Source organism: Pavona decussata, unplaced genomic scaffold (genome assembly GCF_977016875.1).
Source record: "Pavona decussata unplaced genomic scaffold, jaPavDecu1.1 SCAFFOLD_102, whole genome shotgun sequence".
In the NCBI taxonomy this organism is placed as follows: domain Eukaryota; kingdom Metazoa; phylum Cnidaria; class Anthozoa; order Scleractinia; family Agariciidae; genus Pavona; species Pavona decussata.
This window is the reverse complement of record NW_028145517.1, coordinates 6,054,437-6,071,777: the sequence shown is the minus strand read 5'-3', so window position 1 is coordinate 6,071,777 and position 17,341 is coordinate 6,054,437. Positions and strand designations below refer to the sequence as shown.

The 17,341-nt window shown below is 40.7% G+C and overlaps 2 protein-coding genes across 3 annotated transcripts; one reads left to right on the top strand and one right to left on the bottom strand.

Annotated features, from left to right (window-relative positions):
• The first annotated feature begins 22 nt into the window (after window positions 1–22).
• LOC146471905 (formylglycine-generating enzyme-like) lies at window positions 23–16,985 on the top strand. Of its 2 annotated transcripts, none has more exons than XM_085120482.1 (7): window positions 23–561; window positions 1,099–1,173; window positions 1,580–1,662; window positions 1,766–1,888; window positions 2,149–2,377; window positions 16,076–16,135; window positions 16,736–16,985. In XM_085120482.1, exons 1-7 carry the CDS (start codon window positions 136–138, stop codon window positions 16,868–16,870), a joined length of 1,131 nt encoding a protein of 376 aa, XP_084976608.1. In that variant the 5' UTR covers window positions 23–135; the 3' UTR covers window positions 16,871–16,985. The 2 variants fall into 2 exon arrangements, with proteins under 2 accessions (XP_084976608.1, XP_084976609.1); XM_085120483.1 differs by lacking the exons at window positions 16,076–16,135; window positions 16,736–16,985 and adding exons at window positions 3,112–3,171; window positions 3,788–4,699.
• LOC146471906 (uncharacterized) lies at window positions 4,850–9,923 on the bottom strand. The gene is made up of 5 exons (XM_085120480.1): window positions 8,830–9,923; window positions 8,099–8,579; window positions 7,154–7,347; window positions 6,210–6,545; window positions 4,850–5,728 (listed from the first exon to the last, which is right to left on the bottom strand). Exons 1-5 carry the CDS (start codon window positions 9,729–9,731, stop codon window positions 5,323–5,325), a joined length of 2,319 nt encoding a protein of 772 aa, XP_084976606.1. The 5' UTR covers window positions 9,732–9,923; the 3' UTR covers window positions 4,850–5,322.
• Window positions 16,986–17,341: the final 356 nt, after the last annotated feature.

Sequence of the window (17,341 nt, the reverse complement as noted above, 5' to 3'; positions counted from 1 at the left end):
TACCCAGCACTCAGTGGAAGCCTTGGGAAAAGCACGTGACATCTAACCAAAACAAAATGATTTGGACCTAAAATATTAACTGAAAATTAGTTGTACAGTTGTCGGATTTCCATAAAAACTTCTTCAAGTGGCACGATGTGGAAGGAACTTTTAATTGGATTGCATCTTGCAGCGCAAATGGTTTTTACAAGTCAAGACACTTGTTCGAGCTTTGATTATGGAAGAGGTTTGTTGAATTCTAATTCTCGAAATTTGAACAAGGCAAAGCAAAGTTGTGGGTGCTCGGTGTTAAAAAGAAATAATTCTTTAAAGAAGGAAGAAACGTGGCAAGACAAAAGCAATGATGAAGAAAATGATTTAAAATCATCCCGGGAAAGGACGAATCAAATGACTTCACTGAAAGGTGGAAAATTTATCATGGGAACTGACAAGCCTTTTTTACCAATGGATGGCGAAGGTCCAGCCAGAGAGGTGAAAGTGAACTCGTTTTATATGGATATTTATGAGGTCAGCAATGCAGAGTTTGAACTTTTTGTTAACAGCACTGGTTATGTCACAGAGGTATGATAAAAAAAAACTTTGCTTTGTAAACTATGTAATTTAAAGATGGTGCCTACTTTTGCTACTGCGCATACATTCTGCACATCTCAGGATGGTCCGAGAAATCAGGTTTCGTTACGGCGATGCCTGCTAAAACAGGCAAAAATACTTCAGTATTAGTGGGCATCATCCTTAACGATAAGCTAATGTTTAGGCTATATAGAAAATGTGGCAGCATGATGGTTACCCTTCTATGCAGATGCTGTTTGGGCTGATCATGCATTCCTCCCCCATGAACACACCTTGTTCGTGGGGGAGCAATGCATGACAAGCCCAAAGAGTGTCTGCATCGGAGGCTACATGGTGGTCTAGTGAATAGCAGATTTTAACCTGTCAATAAGAAAGACAGCATTTTAAGCCTGGTCAAGGTCATGGTGTGTGGACCTAATACACCCATCATCATTAAAGAACCCCCTGAACCAACCAGGCAACAAAAAAACTGTTGATCTACCTGTATGATATTACTTGCTTTTACGTTTTATTGATTTTGTGTTACAGGCTGAGAAGTTTGGGGATTCATTTGTGCTTGAAGGAAAGATCAGTGAAGAGATAAAGAAAGGCATTTACCAAGCAGTGAGTTAAAAGGCTGAGTTACTGTACCTGAGTTTCCTAGCAGGTCCTTGTGACGAACAGAACACATTCACCAATGGATTACCCTATTTGCAGCAGTAACACCCTCTTCTTGGGATCACACTGGTGCATTATTAAAAATTTTTAAAATTGTATAATATAATGGGTGCTGTGAAATTAGGGCTGAATTTGTTAAGGTTGATGTGGAAAGCCCCAACAGTAGATACACATTCTCTTAACAGCTCATTATGAATATTTGTGACAGCAGCAGGTGGGAAAAACGTTGCTTATTGTGTACATCCCTAGAGGGTATAAAAAGTTACAATGTGAAGATGGTTGATGAACATAAAGGCAGTTTATTGTCAGTGTTCATGGCTCAACTTGGCACTTTTCTTCTATATTTTCACAGGTTGCTGCAGCCCCATGGTGGCTTCCAGTGAAAGGAGCTTATTGGAGAAAACCTGAAGGGCCTGATTCACACATCAGAGAAAGGTAAATAACTTTTGGTAGATTATTTTTTTTGGAACACAGCATATCATTTTTTTGCTCAATGTAATATATCCATAAGTAAATCGTCTAATTGTCATTATTTTAGAATGGATCATCCAGCTATTCATATCTCCTGGAATGATGCAGTTGCCTTTTGTAAGTGGGCTGGTAAAAGGCTGCCTACTGAAGCTGAGTGGGAATATGCCTGCAGAGGAGGACTGAAGAACAAGTAAGGTTTAACTTAAGCTTTGTCTATTGTACAAAAGATGACACATTTCAGTTTGAAATGGGGTCAAGATTGGAAAACTTGCCAGCACATACAACCTTACCAAAAAATCAGAAGGATACCCCCCACTCCTCCCCCCAGGCTACTTGTAATTGTCTGTTGACTATTTCTACTAGCGGATCTGATATGGCAAGTTTGTCATCATTGTTATCATTGTCAAACATTAACTTTGCTGATTATTTTGTTTGTTTGTTTAATGGTAGGAAGTACTCTTGGGGTGACAAGCTCAAAAAAGATGGCCGTTACATGGCAAACACGTGGCAAGGAAAGTTCCCGGTCCATGATTCAGGGCTGGATGGGTATGCTGGCACAGCCCCAGTCACAGTATACTCAGCCAATAGTTATGGTCTGTATAACATGCTAGGGAATGTGTGGGAATGGACTCAGGACTGGTGGACCATAAGACACTCAACTCACTTTCAAGAAAATCCAGTAAGAACAACAAAAAGCAACATTGATTACCTTTCTGAAAGTCCCTTCCAATAGTATTTTCCCATCTTTTGGTTCCTTTGAAATTTGAGTAAACGTTAAAGGTCGACTTTTGGTCAGTAGAAACATTGATAGACTCTTTACAATTTCCTCTTAAATAAAACTATGATTTATTAACGAATGAAACCAAATTAAATTACTGCTCAGTTAGTCATCCACGGATTCTTTAATTAGAATTACGTTTATGGCGAGAGTTAGAACCACCTCAGGAAAGTACTGCTCAGTAGCTTTCATTTGAATGGTCACACTTTAGGATTTCAGCTACAGACTCAAAAGTTAGAACCACCTTGTACAGCATAATAAACAGCACCTCAGGAAAGTACTGCTCAGTAGCTTTCATTTAAATGGTCACACTTAAGGATTTCATCTACAGACTCAAAAGTTAGAACCAAAATGCACAGCATAACAAACAGCACCACAGGAAAGTACTGCTCAGTAGCTTTTATTTGAATGGTCACACTTTAGGATTTCAGCTACAGACTCAAAAGTTAGAATCACCTTGTACAGCATAGTAAACAGCACCACAGGAAAGTACTGCTCAGTAGCTTTCTGAGCCAGAATGGTCACGATTTAAGATTTTGGCGAGGCTCAGAAAGGTAGACCCATATTACTGTGGTCCAATGAATTAACTATAATTCTTTAAGCAGTAATAGTTTTTCTTATCTTGTCTGTTTAAGAAGGGGCCACCATCCGGAGGAGACAAAGTGAAGAAAGGAGGATCGTACATGTGCCACAAAGTGAGTTAAAAAACTTGTGTAAAAACTTGTATTACTCATTCAAGGGATCTTCCCTACGAGAATAGCAGACCGGGGAATGGGGTCGTTCAATGGAGGGAAAATGAGTCACTGTCTTGCCACTTGGAACGTATCTGAATATTAAAATTTATTGTGTCTCTCAGTTAGAACGGGCGGTGTGATTTGTCAATTTTTGCGGGCCGTATTGCGCTGTACGGCCCGCTTACTTTGAAAGTTTCCTTTACCGCGCGGCCGACTAACCTCGTTTTCTCGGTCCGTACTGTAAGTCAGGGGAACTCGGTCCGTAACTAACAGACCCTAACAGTACGGACCGAGAACTCTTTAGTAAGAGGTATATATTTCTTTGTTTTTTTTTCGGAAGGGGAATGAGGGGGGGGGGGGGGGTCATCGAAGAATGGCATATGAAAGCGGGGAAGGGAGTAAAAATTATCAGTGACTGACGCAGTTCCAAGAAACCTTACCTCTAGCTCTTATGAACGAGAAAAAAAGAGACGTGATGAATTGGGATTGGACCTCTAAAGACAAACTCATCCAAGGTCGCTCAAAAACTGAATCGTGTGTTTTCTGGTGTAACTGTGTTGTTTCTTTTCCCCTGCAGTCCTATTGCTACAGATACCGCTGTGCGGCGAGAAGTCAAAATTCTGCCGACACCACTGCTTCCAATCTTGGTTTCCGATGTGTCAGTGATAAAGTACCGGATGGAGTCAAGCTGGTAAAATAGCTACCAGAATAACTGAGAAAAATCGCTTGTACAGTTTGGCGATTCTATAGAGAAAATGAGTTTACGGATTGTTTCTTTGATTTTGTGGTACACGTCGAGGGAATGTGTCATTCCCATGTCTGTACACAGTCGACTATAGCTTTCTCGAGCACTAATTGGAGACCAAATACTGTCTTGAAAGGAAGAGGTCAAAATAGCTAATAGTATTAAAGTGCCCCTAACCCCTAAACTGTTTGGAAATCGAAATAATACTCTTTTTGATTTTGATCATTTTGGTGAAAAAATTTCAGCCGTAGGACTTTTTCTCGATTTTCTGTGAATTTTCAAAGTTCGTTAATTTGCCGCCATTTTGGTTCATGGCCGGGAATTGAGGAGAATGGGTCTAGTTGAGGTCTGTGACGTCAACCGGGGAAGCATTGTTTGACACTCGAAGAGGAAATTTAGTGGCGGTAAGGCGGAGTTATTTGAAGAAAAGCGAAAGCAGAGTTATTTGAAAGGTCTAAAATGCCAGATAGATGTGTTGTAGTTAACTGTAACAACGCTGTAGATACCCGTCTCAACAGGGCCTAAGAGAAATAAGATCTTGTTCAAGGCAGAGTGAGAGACTGCAGTAGCATATTATTGTAATGAACACTTCAAATCTACGTTACCCAACTATCACTTGGAGATGTGCAGAAAGCGCGAACGTCGATGTGTGAAGTAAGGGAGTAACAATTTGGGGTGATGGAGAGTGGATAAACGAATTAGAAGGCTTCAAAACAATTCACATTAAACTTGTTTAATGTTTCCCTTTTGCTGTTCATCGTCACTTATTTGACGTTTTAACCTTTGAACGCTGAAACTGCAATTAGCGACCGGTCAAAGTCACATTCCCTATCCTAAATTTCCAACACTACGAATGTTCCAACGAGTACGTACAGTGACAGAAGAAGGTCTTCTTCAAGGCAGTTTGTACGATTATATGATTGTTACGGCTACGAAAATTCCCTTAATAAAGTTACCCCAGTACAACCCTTTATGCGCGTACAGAAATTACACGTGCAAGGTCCCCTTCCGATTTTCCCCCTGTGCAACGACACCTAAAAATTCTAGTCTAAACTCGAGAGTCTGTCTAAACCATTGGCGGAGCTTTTGTCCGTTTTTGAACTAAATTGCTCCTCACTCCTCCGCAAAGACTCCCTTAGAAAAAAACAGAGTGAAAGCTAAGAAACGGGAGGGACTAGGGAAAGGGGAAAAAACTGGGCTGCGCGCGGGACGACGGGAACGGAGCAAGAAAGTGCTTTGTTTTCTTTGCTCTCTCCAGTCTCCGCTTAGCCGCGCTACTTTTCTTTTCCTCTCTGTGATCTCTGCTCTCGATAGCACTAAAGAAGCTTCTGCGGAGGATAGAGAAATTAACCACTACGTAATTTAATCTATGCAGCAAGAAATTCCGCTGCCTCGGCCTCCATGGTTGCTCGATACCCCTCACGATGATACGCTGAAAACATCGCGGGCGTGAAGAACTGATTAGCGGTGCTATGGCCTGGGAAAGACTGGCAACACCACTCCGAGACTGATCGGCAGCGAAGAGAGTGGCAGCACTCGCAGCAACAGAACGTGAGGCGATCGACCTCGTCTGCATCAAGCTCGGGTCCAGTTCCCCACTTACCAGCTTCAAGGTCAATGTTGATGTCATTCAACGCATCCTTCCATGTCAGGTGTTCTTTGGTCTGGACACCTTTGTTAGGATGCCTGGGAGCAATAAAGAGGATTTGCCCCTCACCGACCATCTTTTCGATTCCGTCGTCATCGTCCAGAGAGTAGTACGTCACTTTGAACCTACAAGGTAAAATATGATGCTGAACCAGGATTCATGAAGCCTTCCACAGTTGAGATTGTGCGTTTTGTTGGAATATTAAAGTAAAAACCTATTGTTAACTGGAATTTCTCAGGATTCTTTGCAACCAGAGTCATATAGGCTTGGTTCTATTTTTCTGTCATAGCTTAGGAATCTTAGGAAAGCTCCATTAACCTGGGTGGCTTTAGATTTGGCCAAAATGTTCGGTTTAACCGGTGAGGAACAAACGGATGACGTTTGCAGGTACTCCTCTTTTCCCATTCTAACTGGTAGGAAAAAAACAGCTGTTTCGACAAAGGTTGTTCGAAAAAAGCGTACGCGACAATGCCAAAAGGTACTCTGGAAAATACCCAATAAATTTCAATAAAAGCTCAGAATCCATAGTGCCTCGACCGCATAGCGAAGACTTAAGATCGCGGGCAATATGGGAGGGAAGGGTAGAATGTTGTACTACTGACATACTTGTAACTCCTGGGTTGCTCGCCTGGTTTCTTCTCCACAAAGTTCGCCCGGACATCCTCAATCACGTCACGGCCATCGATTCCAGTGAAGGAGCATCTTAGCTTTTCTCTCGCCATTTGTAGTGTGTAGAACAATTCAACACCGTAATCTGGATTTTGGCCCCCGTTCACAACAACGATTTTTGGCAGCCGTAGTCGAAGAAGAGAAAGCAAGCCAAAGTTTTCAATGTGACCTCCATCACTGATGCGCAGAATCGCAGGAGGGGCTGGGCCTACATTGACAATACCAGCCAAGTTTCGAATGTATCGCATGTGGGGTATGTTGTTCAGAAACCACCTGGGAGGGGAGGCAAAGGAAAGGTCAATGTGCAGAATGGTGAAGAGAGTCGAGAGTGTCGACCCATCATCATTACTCGGCATCATCATTTCCTTCTCCCCAATTAGAGAATAGGGCTGGATTGTTCATCTAATGTCCCATTCACAGCAAGGCTTAACCACTTTTAAAAGCTGTTTAGTTAAACACAGTTTAAAATTGTTTCCTTAATTAAAGCCGCTTTCGGATTTTTGTCGACTGCAAATTTAGCGTAAATGAAAGCTTGAGTTAAATTTACTTGAATCCTATGTCAAAGCCAATGGTACAGCTTTCTGTTACCAAATTTCATTTTGTTAAACCTGATTTACTTAAACATGTTTTGTTGGTGTGAACGGGGCTTAAGTTAATGCTAAAACTGACCTAAGAACCGGTCTCCCTTGCTTTGATGACCGGTATCCGTGCTGGAATTCGCTAGTAGCGGCAATTTTCATGTCATAATATTTCATCAAACTATTGTTCCATAGAGTAAAGAATACTTCTAACTGTGGAGATTAGATCTACCTTAAACACGCTTTGATCCTGGTTATCTGGTTCGATCCTGGGAATCTTATTCTCTTTCAAGAAATGCCTACCTTGTAATTTTTTCCAGCAAACCCGGTTTCTCAGCTCCCGTGGGAAGAATTGCCATTACACTCAGCAGCAGAAAAACTCCAAAATAAGAGAAAACGCCATAGGTGACCCACTTTTCATTGTCTTCGAAGTAAGCCACGATTGGAAAGGTGATTAAAGGAAGAACACGGATGGTCTCCAACACAAAGGGAATAAACTGAGACAATGAAAAAGAAAAGAAGACAACTACGACCATGACTGCTTTTATCAACCGTGAAATCTGATTGCAAAGTTTTATGGGAACCCCTTGTTTTTTTTTTAGTCATAATAATTATTTTTTGCTTTGAGTGTATTAGATTGTTGAGTGTGTGCTATCACCAGCTAAATCTGACCAACAATTACAAAAATTATCGTAATTATTGATTACACCGCAATTTTCCTGCTTCGACGGAATTTTCCATGATCTGATGAATAGGAAGATAGTGAGACATTCCTCCATTCCTTTGAGGCCTTTCATGGTGTCAGTATGGACATAAAATATTTTTATGGTTCATACAGTTAAAATACAAGGCAAATGTTTGAAGTAAGGAAAAGGAAAAAAAAAATTAAACAGCAAACAGGTGGTCAATAACAGATTCGTTGGCAATCGTCTTTCACGGTATTCTTGTACAAAATGCTCCGGGGGATTCAATGTCACCCATCGGTTGACTACTACCTATCGATCAATAAAGCGGGTCAAGGCAAGGAGTTGAAGCCATACGATACTGACAAGGCTAAATGTATGATACCATGCATTTTGATTGGTGACAATGTTACACCGCTCTTTTGAATGGTAGCTCAAACACCAGCCTGCGAGCGCAGACGCCTTAAAACGATGGAGACAAAAGATGGAAACTGCGTCTGCTTTTGTAGGAGACTCTAAAGCTGAACCAGTACAATATTAGAAAGCTGGAGATTAATTTACTTACCTGAAAACAAAAATGTTGTCTACGTTGTTTTCGCGGATCTGATAAAATGGACGCACCCATTGCCACTCCCAAAATAATCTTCATATCAGTGCCGAAGAGATTCCCCGCGCTTTCTTTGTTTCCCATACGAGGCGTTACAGCGGCTGCAGACATAGCCATTGCTTCAGAGAGCATGATATCTTCGGGTTCCAGTTTATCCATGAAAACATCCTCTTCGTGGGGGCTGTCCAGCCGTCTTATCTCGTGCGGGGTGAGTGTGAGTGTCTCGAACGCCTGCTTATCTGCGGGAGTTCGCCTCCAGCCATTCACGGTCGTGTTGCAAATGTAAAACGGGCTCATATTTTCCAAGTCCGCCATGGTCAAGATTTTGTTCTCAGCATTGAACCGAGGATAGCCGAGGATTAAGTTGTGACATCCGATACCAGAGCAACCGGTCGCCCCCACACTCTCGGGTGTATAGAACGCCTTCTGCAGCCGCCACCTAGGTCAGAGAAATTTGTAAGTTGACTACGGTTCAAGGAGTTAGAAATGGAACAGAGGAATTGCCAATTCCTTAGTTTTCATAAATTTGTTTTGGTGGTCTCACTTCTGGCGTCCGCCTACTACAGGCTCCTCTGACGGACCTCGGTGACTGATATTGTGAACATCCTCGAGAAACGTGCAACTCAATCTGGGTATAATTTTTATTAATTTATGCTAAATTACATTTAAATTAATTTACATAAACCTACCTGTTAAATACGTGCATGAGTCGCTGCTGGATTGATTTTAGTAAGGGTACAATCCAAAGAACCAGGCCTGACACCCAAACCATCACATTAAACGTGAAGTCCGAGTATTCCATGCCGGAAAAGAAGTGCTTGTAGACACGGAAATGAATGACGAAGGAGTAAGCGTATACAATCATGACAATAGCAGTTTGTTGACGGAGGACTGGAAAGCCGAACCAAATGATGGCAGCTAGGATGAGGACAAGAAGTTGTATGGTTGGATGGGCATTCTCCAGAATAGCGTGGATGGCCCACGGGAAGAAGCCAAATCCCAGGACAACCAGCATTGTAATTGAGATGAACTTGAACGCCTGTTGTCCCCATGAAATAATGCTCCCTACTATGAAACTCAAAACACTGGCAACCACGAGACTTGCGAACAGAATAGTCCTCTTGGCAGCATCTGGGTCTCGTTCAATGCATCTGTGTGTCAATGGGTCTTCGTAGTCTTCTTTACAGGGTTCTGCACGTAACAGATCTCCTACCAGAAAATCGACTGCGAATGCAAGTGGGCATGCGTACGACATCCAAACTATGACTGGCAAAATGACGGATACTAGCGCTATCAACGCAGTTACAAACAATGCGTCAATAAAACCAACAATGGGATTCTGCCAACTACAGAAGTAACCCGCCCTCCTCCGCATATGGTCGAAAAATTCCTGGTGCCATTTTGGATCGTCCTTCTGACCATTCCTATATTTCCAGTCCAGGTATGCAGTGCCTGTGTAACCGCCCCCGGACACGCAGCTCATGTTGTGAATGTTCACTTTACGCTGTAGTAGTCTACGCAGTACTCCTGAGCAGAAGGCCGCTGACCGAATACCACCTCCAGAAAAGGCCAACCCAACTCTCGCCGACATGTTTGCTACAGAGAAAATATTTTGATAATGAAAAAAGCGTATAACCACAAACGTAACAGTTTCATTTTGTAATCCATGTATTTACTGGTCATCTATTGTAGCAATACGCAAGGCCCACAAAAAACAAACGAACATGATCGACAGATGAATTGTATAAATTGCATACAGCAGGAGATTGGCTGAAATGTATAAATTTCCGTATATTTTTGCCGCTTGACTTGCATTTTAGACAATTAGGCTTTTCTGTAATTACGGTCAAATTCAACTTGCATTTTCCTCGTTCACGAATTTCTATGTTCGAATTCTTTTCAATGAAAGTTTTAAGATTATCTCTCTTTCAGTAGACCTCCTCCTTATAAAACCTCTATTTTCACTGGACCTTGATAACCTGCAGCTGATGCTAAGGGAGTGTTTATTCAAATAAGGGTGCCTTTCCTTCTCGTTCCTACCCTGACTACCCTTCCTTTCCAAACTCTGCTCTACATGTATATGATAAAGAGATCTGCTGTCAAGTAACCTGATATCAATCGTGACTTGCACGCATGCATTTTCCCGCGCTTGACGCTGTTTACATGTATTTGTTGACATCTGATTGGCTCATTGTGGTGTTTGTGTCTGTTGTGTTTGGTCAGAGAAATTAATTTGGTTTTGGTTTTACGACACTCAAAACCAAAACCGCTCTATTTACTTGCTTCGTGTTTGGCACTATTGAATCTCTAGTAAGCGACCATCCCGGTGCAAATTAAAGGAGATGTGGTTGGACAGATGGGCGCCCCAAATAAATGCTTTCTAGTGCACTTTGTTTGACTAAGTGTTTGAATCTAGCTGGAGTTTAAGAACGTGGTCCAGTCGTTGTAGGTTGCCGTTCTTTTTAAAACAATTGTTTGGATTTGTCGACTGAGTTGACAGTAAATTGATCAAGGTAAACAGATACAAAAGCTGACATTTCGGGCGCAAGCCCTTTTGTTTGAGCGTATCAGTACAACAATACAGAGAACAAAAACTATTCCGCTCCACCTGTTCGTTTGCAAGGTTGAGCTTTCATGGAGGTACAACTTTGTTGGGTTATTCAGTATTCTGGTGAAAACATCTCATCAGTTTTTCCTAAATTGAAGACCGGCCAATTTTTTTGTCATGGAAACCCTGATCATCTCATCTTGTCATTCTGTTTCATAGACCGAGACCGTAAAAAATCCATTGTTACGGCAATTATATATCACTCCGAAAGACAAATATGGAGGTACAACTTTGTTGGGTTATTTAGTATTCTGGTGAAAACATCTCATCAGTTTTTCCCAAATTGAAGACCGGCCAATTTTTTTGTCATGGAAACCCTGATCATCTCATCTTGTCATTCTGTTTCATAGACCGAGGCCATTTTATTCAGTTTGTAGCAGTTTTTTTTATTACTTCTCTGCTAAATCATTCGGGTTTTTTTTACTATGGCCTTCCTAAGTATATCATACCACACGAATGTAAATTGTAGTCTTCTGTTGGTCCAGGAGATGAATTATCATGAATATGATTGACTGACATATTATGACAAGGACTGGTTTAATTTGTGCCTAAAAATCAAATATTGTCTCAAACGATATAGCAGTGTTGTGAATACATGCATATTACATCGTTCTATTAACTCTGGGGATGTACCACTTACACTCCCATTTATTTATTTATTCAAATGATTGATTGAATGATGTCCGCTCCTATGTATACCGCTCGAAAACAAAGATATTGCTGTTCAGTGCAGTTACATTGGCCAATAATCTAATCAGGGCAGAGTTCCTAATCTTAAATCGGTCGCTCAGTTAACAATAAGAAGGTTCATTTGCAAATGAGTTCGCAAGTTCCCAAAACAATCCTGTCAGTATCAAATCAGTTTGAAAATTCATGCATCTATTGAGAAAACTTATTATGGACTTAAAAGAAACTGATTCACACTCAAACCAAAAGGTGAGAAAACCAACAACATTATACAACTCTAAAGTTTTCAGGTTGGCGATCCTCGCAGCTACATTCGAGAGGGCGGCGAAAATTTGACAATGGACTAAATCCCTGTCAGTCAATGAGACTCTTGCCAACACTGTATTTCTTTTGTGTTTCCCGTCTTACTTACTTAGTAAAGTATGGAATTGGTTTCTTTTGCAAAGCATCATCCTGGAACCTTGGGTAAGCAACGTTTCGTTCGTCTAATCCTGTTATACTTGTTCTACCCCTTACAAGGAAGAATTCAAGATAATTTGATGCCGCCAAGGGCGAAATATTGAGAGCATAGTGACGCCGATTACGCGGTTTTCGCCTAGTCGCATTTGCCTGTATTTTTCTCGTTCTTCCCAAGGTCGACTTAAGACTTATTCACACGTGTGGATATAATCGGCCCCGTTCATTAGTTCAATCGCCAATTTACACGTCCGATTTCTTTTTCTGTTGGTGAAGGGCGGAGTGAAAGTTGGCCTGATTCAAAAACATCTTTAGCACTGCAACCACAGATTTTCGCCCGCTCACCCATTTTCTTTGTCAGATTGAGCCAAATTCTCCCGATTAATCGGTGCATATCAGGATGCCTTAATTCAGCCAGGAAATGCACTGAAACGTTCAAGTTTTGTTCGCGTAAAAAATCCATTGTTACGGCAATTATATATCACTCCGAAAACAAATACGCTGTAATATGATCATTGTTGTACAGTTTGTTGTAGAAATGTTACAAATATTCCTCCCTTGAGTCGTGAAGATTATATTTAGTTTCTTATGAGCCGGAGGCCGCTTAGATTCACTTTCTTGATCGCAGCACCTACAATTTGTTAAATCCAAAGAATACTTTAGCAAAATGAAGGACGATGTATAGCATCAGTATATAATAAGGGTTCAATCTAAAAAAAATTTGAACGCGGTGAAGCTTTCTACGTTTATGTAAGTCAACTCACTTAAGGTCTTACCTGTTCTCTTGTGCTATAGCTTTTTACTCGGGCAAAACAAATACAGTTATGCCCATCCGCACGTACAAAATCCAATATTCCTACGCGACAGTGAAAACGGCACGCCTTTAACCGAAGAGCGATCAACTATTCATACCGCTTATCCCCACCGCAGTTTAAGCTTGGCTGAATCACACATTGGCTTTTTATAACTATCACTTATTCTTAAATACGTACCTTTACAGTTGATACAGGTATCTTTAAACCAGTCCAACTCGTTGGCCTGATGAAGGGGAACAGGTATCAATGACTACCACCAACTCAACAGAAAAAAGCAGGTTTCGTTATTAATATGCCTGCCGCGGATGCGTGCCTGCAGTGACCAATAAACCCCATGGTAACTGAATTTTTTTTGCCAGTGTTTCTGCTGTATACTCTGTTCTTGAATAGAGCACACAAAAACTTTCTTTTAATGATCATTTTAAATAGCAATACGAAAATCATGAGGGGTATATGGAGATCGAATATCTGATTTACCAATGGCGCAGTGACAGTGCCAACATCATGACTGAAAAGATGCGATTAAACTTTTTCACTCTGGCTTTTTAAAAAGACAAGTGAATTATTCAACGCCTTTAATAGAGGATAACAGCCTTATAAACTTTGTAGTATCGAGGAAAAAAGAAAGAACAACTATTATGTTAACATTGTGTGGGAATCCAATAAAGAAAACCATTGATTTCATTGGCCTTCAGTTTAATACCTCTCTTACTCTACACAGACGCTACACAGACGCTCTATGGGCTTGTCACGTGGGGGAGGAATGCGTGACGAGCCCAAAGAGCGTCTGAGTAGGAGGTTACTTTATTGGAAGATGAATGAAAATGGGGATCACTCTCAACTTAGCTTAGACAGAAAAGGGAGGCGTTTCAAATTTGGATATCACGAGTACCATTATATCATGTGTATCTACGGTAGATGTTGAGGCTTTCTACATTAACCTTAACAAATTTAGCCTCCCACGCAGACGTTCTTAGGGGTTCGTCACGCGTTCCTGCGTTCGTGGGGCAGGAACGCGTGACGAACCCCTAAGGACGTCTGCGTGGAAGGCTATAACAAATTAAGCCCCAATATCAAAGCACCCATTTCACACCTTTTGCCTTTCATTATCAGGAAATAAATTTTCATTAGCCCGAAAACATTGGTCAATAAAATTAATGTATAATCAGTTTAACTAGGAAATGAAACATTTCAATTTGTGGCAGAGTCATTAAGGAGTTTTGCATCGAAAAGAAGATTCATTAAGGCCAATTAGAATAGCGTTTTATCAAAAACAACATTCTTTAGTGCGAATGAAGATTCATTAACCTAGGGTTAACGTTCCATTGCGGGAATAAAATTTCAACTACAAAAGATTTTTAGTTACGTGGTTTCTGACTAATTTCCCAATGGATTTATATGGATGCTTAAATTTAAAAACGATGCTGTACATGTGCACACTGGCTTCGCAGTAATGGAGCACAGAGTTCGTCGAAACCGTATCCCGAATGAGCATCGTGAAATGATACATGTAGTTAGGGCGTTTGAAGATCCCCGCGAGAAGAGTAGAAACGTGAACACGATAATTGCCAGAAAATGTGCCGCGTGGTTTAGGTTTATGCAGACTTACATATAACACGACGTTTGAATGGGGAGTTGATTGAAAGATAGAGCTTAAGACTTGCTTGATTGTTACGCTGGCTGTATCTCTGTTGTAATGAATTTTTTTCCTCGTTAAAGAACATTAAGAAGCGTCAAATGTTTGTTCATTCTCTCAAAAGTTTGTAATAATAATAATAATTATAAATAATAAATAATTTATTTACCCACGGAGCACCAAAGAGCTCTCGGAGCTCGTTCAAACGTGTTCTTCCAGATCGAATTGGAATTTGGAAATGTTGGTTTTTGTGGAGGGAGGAAAACCGGAGAACACGGAGAGAAACCCTCAGAGCAAGGACGAGAACCAACAACAAACTCAACCCACATATGACGCCGAGTCCGGGAATCGAACCCGGGCCACATTGGTGGGAGGCGAGTGTTCTCACCACTGCGCCATCCCTGCTCCCCATTTCCATTAAATTGAACTGATATTCGCATAAATGAACGTTCTTCTCTATGTAAAACGCCTTATTGACGACACCGAAAATTAAAACGTTTGTCTATTTTCATACAATGATTACACATTCGCTTTAATGATTTAATTTTTAACACTAATAAAATGTATTTCCTGATAATGAAGGGCAAAAGGTGTATTATACAGTTTAAATCTTTAATAATGCATCAGTGTGGTCCCAAGAAGAGGGTGTTACTGCTGCTGAATAGGGTAATCCACTAGTGAATGTGCTCTGTTCGTCACAAAGACCTGCTAGCAAACTCAGGTACAGTAACTCAGCCTTTTAACTCACTGCTTGATTAATGCCTTTCTTTATCTCTTTACTGATCTTTCCTTCAAGCACAAATAAATCCCCAAACTTTTCAGTCTTTAACACAAAATCAATGTATTAAGTAAAAAAAAAAAGTAACAGTATATCAGCACTTTTTGTGTTGCCTGGTTGGTTTATGGGGTCAGTGTTCAAAAATTACTTGGATTAAATGAGCAGTGTTTATTGCTCATCTGATCAGCTCTGAACTTAGGCTGCGTTCATTAAGTATGGCAGAGGGGGTGGGGGGGGGGGGGGTGGGCAGTGAAATTCCGAGGGATCTTAAAATTTTGGGGAGGTGAAACGAGGGATCTCAATTTTTTTACAATAAAGAGGGGGGGGGGGGGGTGTATTCAATTTTGTAAAAAAGTTACAGCCATATAAACTGGAATTGAACGTCAAAGTATTTTAATCACAGAAAAGTGAAAATACAATCTTAAGCACATAACGATCAACAATACTGTGAATCCACAAGTGGTGGTCTACCAAAACAACATAAGTGAAAAATATTTCTATATCATACCTGTTATCTGTATAAGGTACTGTTACATTGTTTATAAGCTAAACACTTCCTGGATGTCCTCTCGGCCTTTGCCATCTCCACGTGACTCTGCATTAGATGATTCTACAACTGTTGCACCAGGAGTTTCAATTCGGCTGAGTACACGCAACACATGTCACACTTCAGGATTTTATCCAAAGACTCAAAGTTAAAACCACACTCTGTACAGCATAATAAACAAAAACCAAAGGAAAGTACTGCACTGTAGGTCTCATTAGAATAGTCACACCAGGATTTTATCCATAATAAACAACATCACAAGAAAGTACTGCTCAGTATCTTTAGCCAGAATGGTCACACTTTAGGATTTTGTTGTGAATCGGAAAGTTAGAACCATACTACTGTGTTGCAATGAATTTACAATAATTCTTTAACCAGTACTAGTTTTTCTTATCTTTTCTGCTTTAGAAGGGACCACCATCCAGAAAAGACAAAGTGAAGAAAGGTGGATCGTACATGTGCCACAAAGTGAGTTAAGAAACTTGTGTAAAAACTTGTATTACTCATTCAAGGGATCTTCCCTTCGAGAATAACAGACTGAGGAATGGGGTCGTTCAATGGAGGGAAAATGAGTCCCTTACCAGTGACTAATCAGAGTAAAATTACATTTGAAAGCAGAGAAGGGAGCACAAATGATCTTTGATCAACACAATAGGTGGTTTGCAACCATTCCCTAGAGATCCAAAAGACAATGGTGTGACAGCCATGTTAGATGGCAGAACCATTTGTTTTGTCATCCAACATGGCCGCCATACAAACCACCAAAAGGCAATTTCATTGTTGCTTTGAACCTCATTATGAAAGTGAGGCCAAGTGTAAAGTCTTTATTATGAAAGTTAGTTTTCATTCATACAAATTAAAACTAATTTTCTTATTAAAAGCTTTGCATTTAACCTCGTTTTTATAATGAGGTTCACAGCAACTCGGAAATGGCCTGTTCCGAGAAACCCCGCCCAGAGATATCTAATGAATTGGGATTGGAACTATGAAGACAAAGCCATCCAAGGTCACTCAAAAACTGAATCATGTGCTTTCTGGTGTAACTGTGATGTTTCTTTTCCCCTGCAGTCCTATTGCTACAGATACCGCTGTGCGGCGAGAAGCCAAAATTCTGCCGACACCACTGCTTCCAGTCTTGGTTTCCGATGTGTCAGTGATAAAGTACCAGATGGAGTCAAGCTAGTAAAATTGCTACCAGAATAACTGAGATAGAAGTGCCATATCGTTGTGATTCAGAGGACCAATTTGATCTGATCGCGGTTTAAATGAAATTCCTGAGTAGTACAAATCATTTGTACAATTTGGGAATTGTATAGAGAAAATGACTTCATGGATAGGCCTTATCACGGTTTTCGACGCCATTTTGACGGGTAGGCAAACGGGCTTGAAATAACAGTGTTTGTATGGAAATCCGATGTCAAATAATTTTCATAAGATATCGCTTCTAAAAAATTCATGAATTGTAAACTTTTGGCACTAGGAAAAGGATTTTTTTAAGAAAATAATTTGAGGGATGTAGCTGTGACAGAAAGCGTCCAGTCGTGTTTTGAACTTTCCATACCATTGCCCAAGTACTACTCTTGAAGGTAGTGTCTGTTGCCAGGGCCTGGAGCCCAGAGGTTTGCTAGGGCACCAAAAAAAACCATCCTGTTTTCAGACTAGGTGCCCATGCCC

Coding starts and splice junctions, on each gene's coding strand:
- LOC146471905 (XM_085120482.1), top strand. CDS start 136: ATGTGGAAGGAACTTTTAATTGGATTGCATCTTGCAGCGCAAATGGTT. Junction 1,174..1,579: donor AGAAAGGCATTTACCAAGCA/GTGAGTTAAAAG, acceptor ATATTTTCACAG/GTTGCTGCAGCCCCATGGTG. Junction 1,889..2,148: donor AGAGGAGGACTGAAGAACAA/GTAAGGTTTAAC, acceptor GTTTAATGGTAG/GAAGTACTCTTGGGGTGACA.
- LOC146471906 (XM_085120480.1), bottom strand. CDS start 9,731: ATGTCGGCGAGAGTTGGGTTGGCCTTTTCTGGAGGTGGTATTCGGTCA. Junction 8,580..8,829: donor CTCATGCACGTATTTAACAG/GTAGGTTTATGT, acceptor TCTCTGACCTAG/GTGGCGGCTGCAGAAGGCGT. Junction 7,348..8,098: donor GACAACATTTTTGTTTTCAG/GTAAGTAAATTA, acceptor TCATTGTCTCAG/TTTATTCCCTTTGTGTTGGA.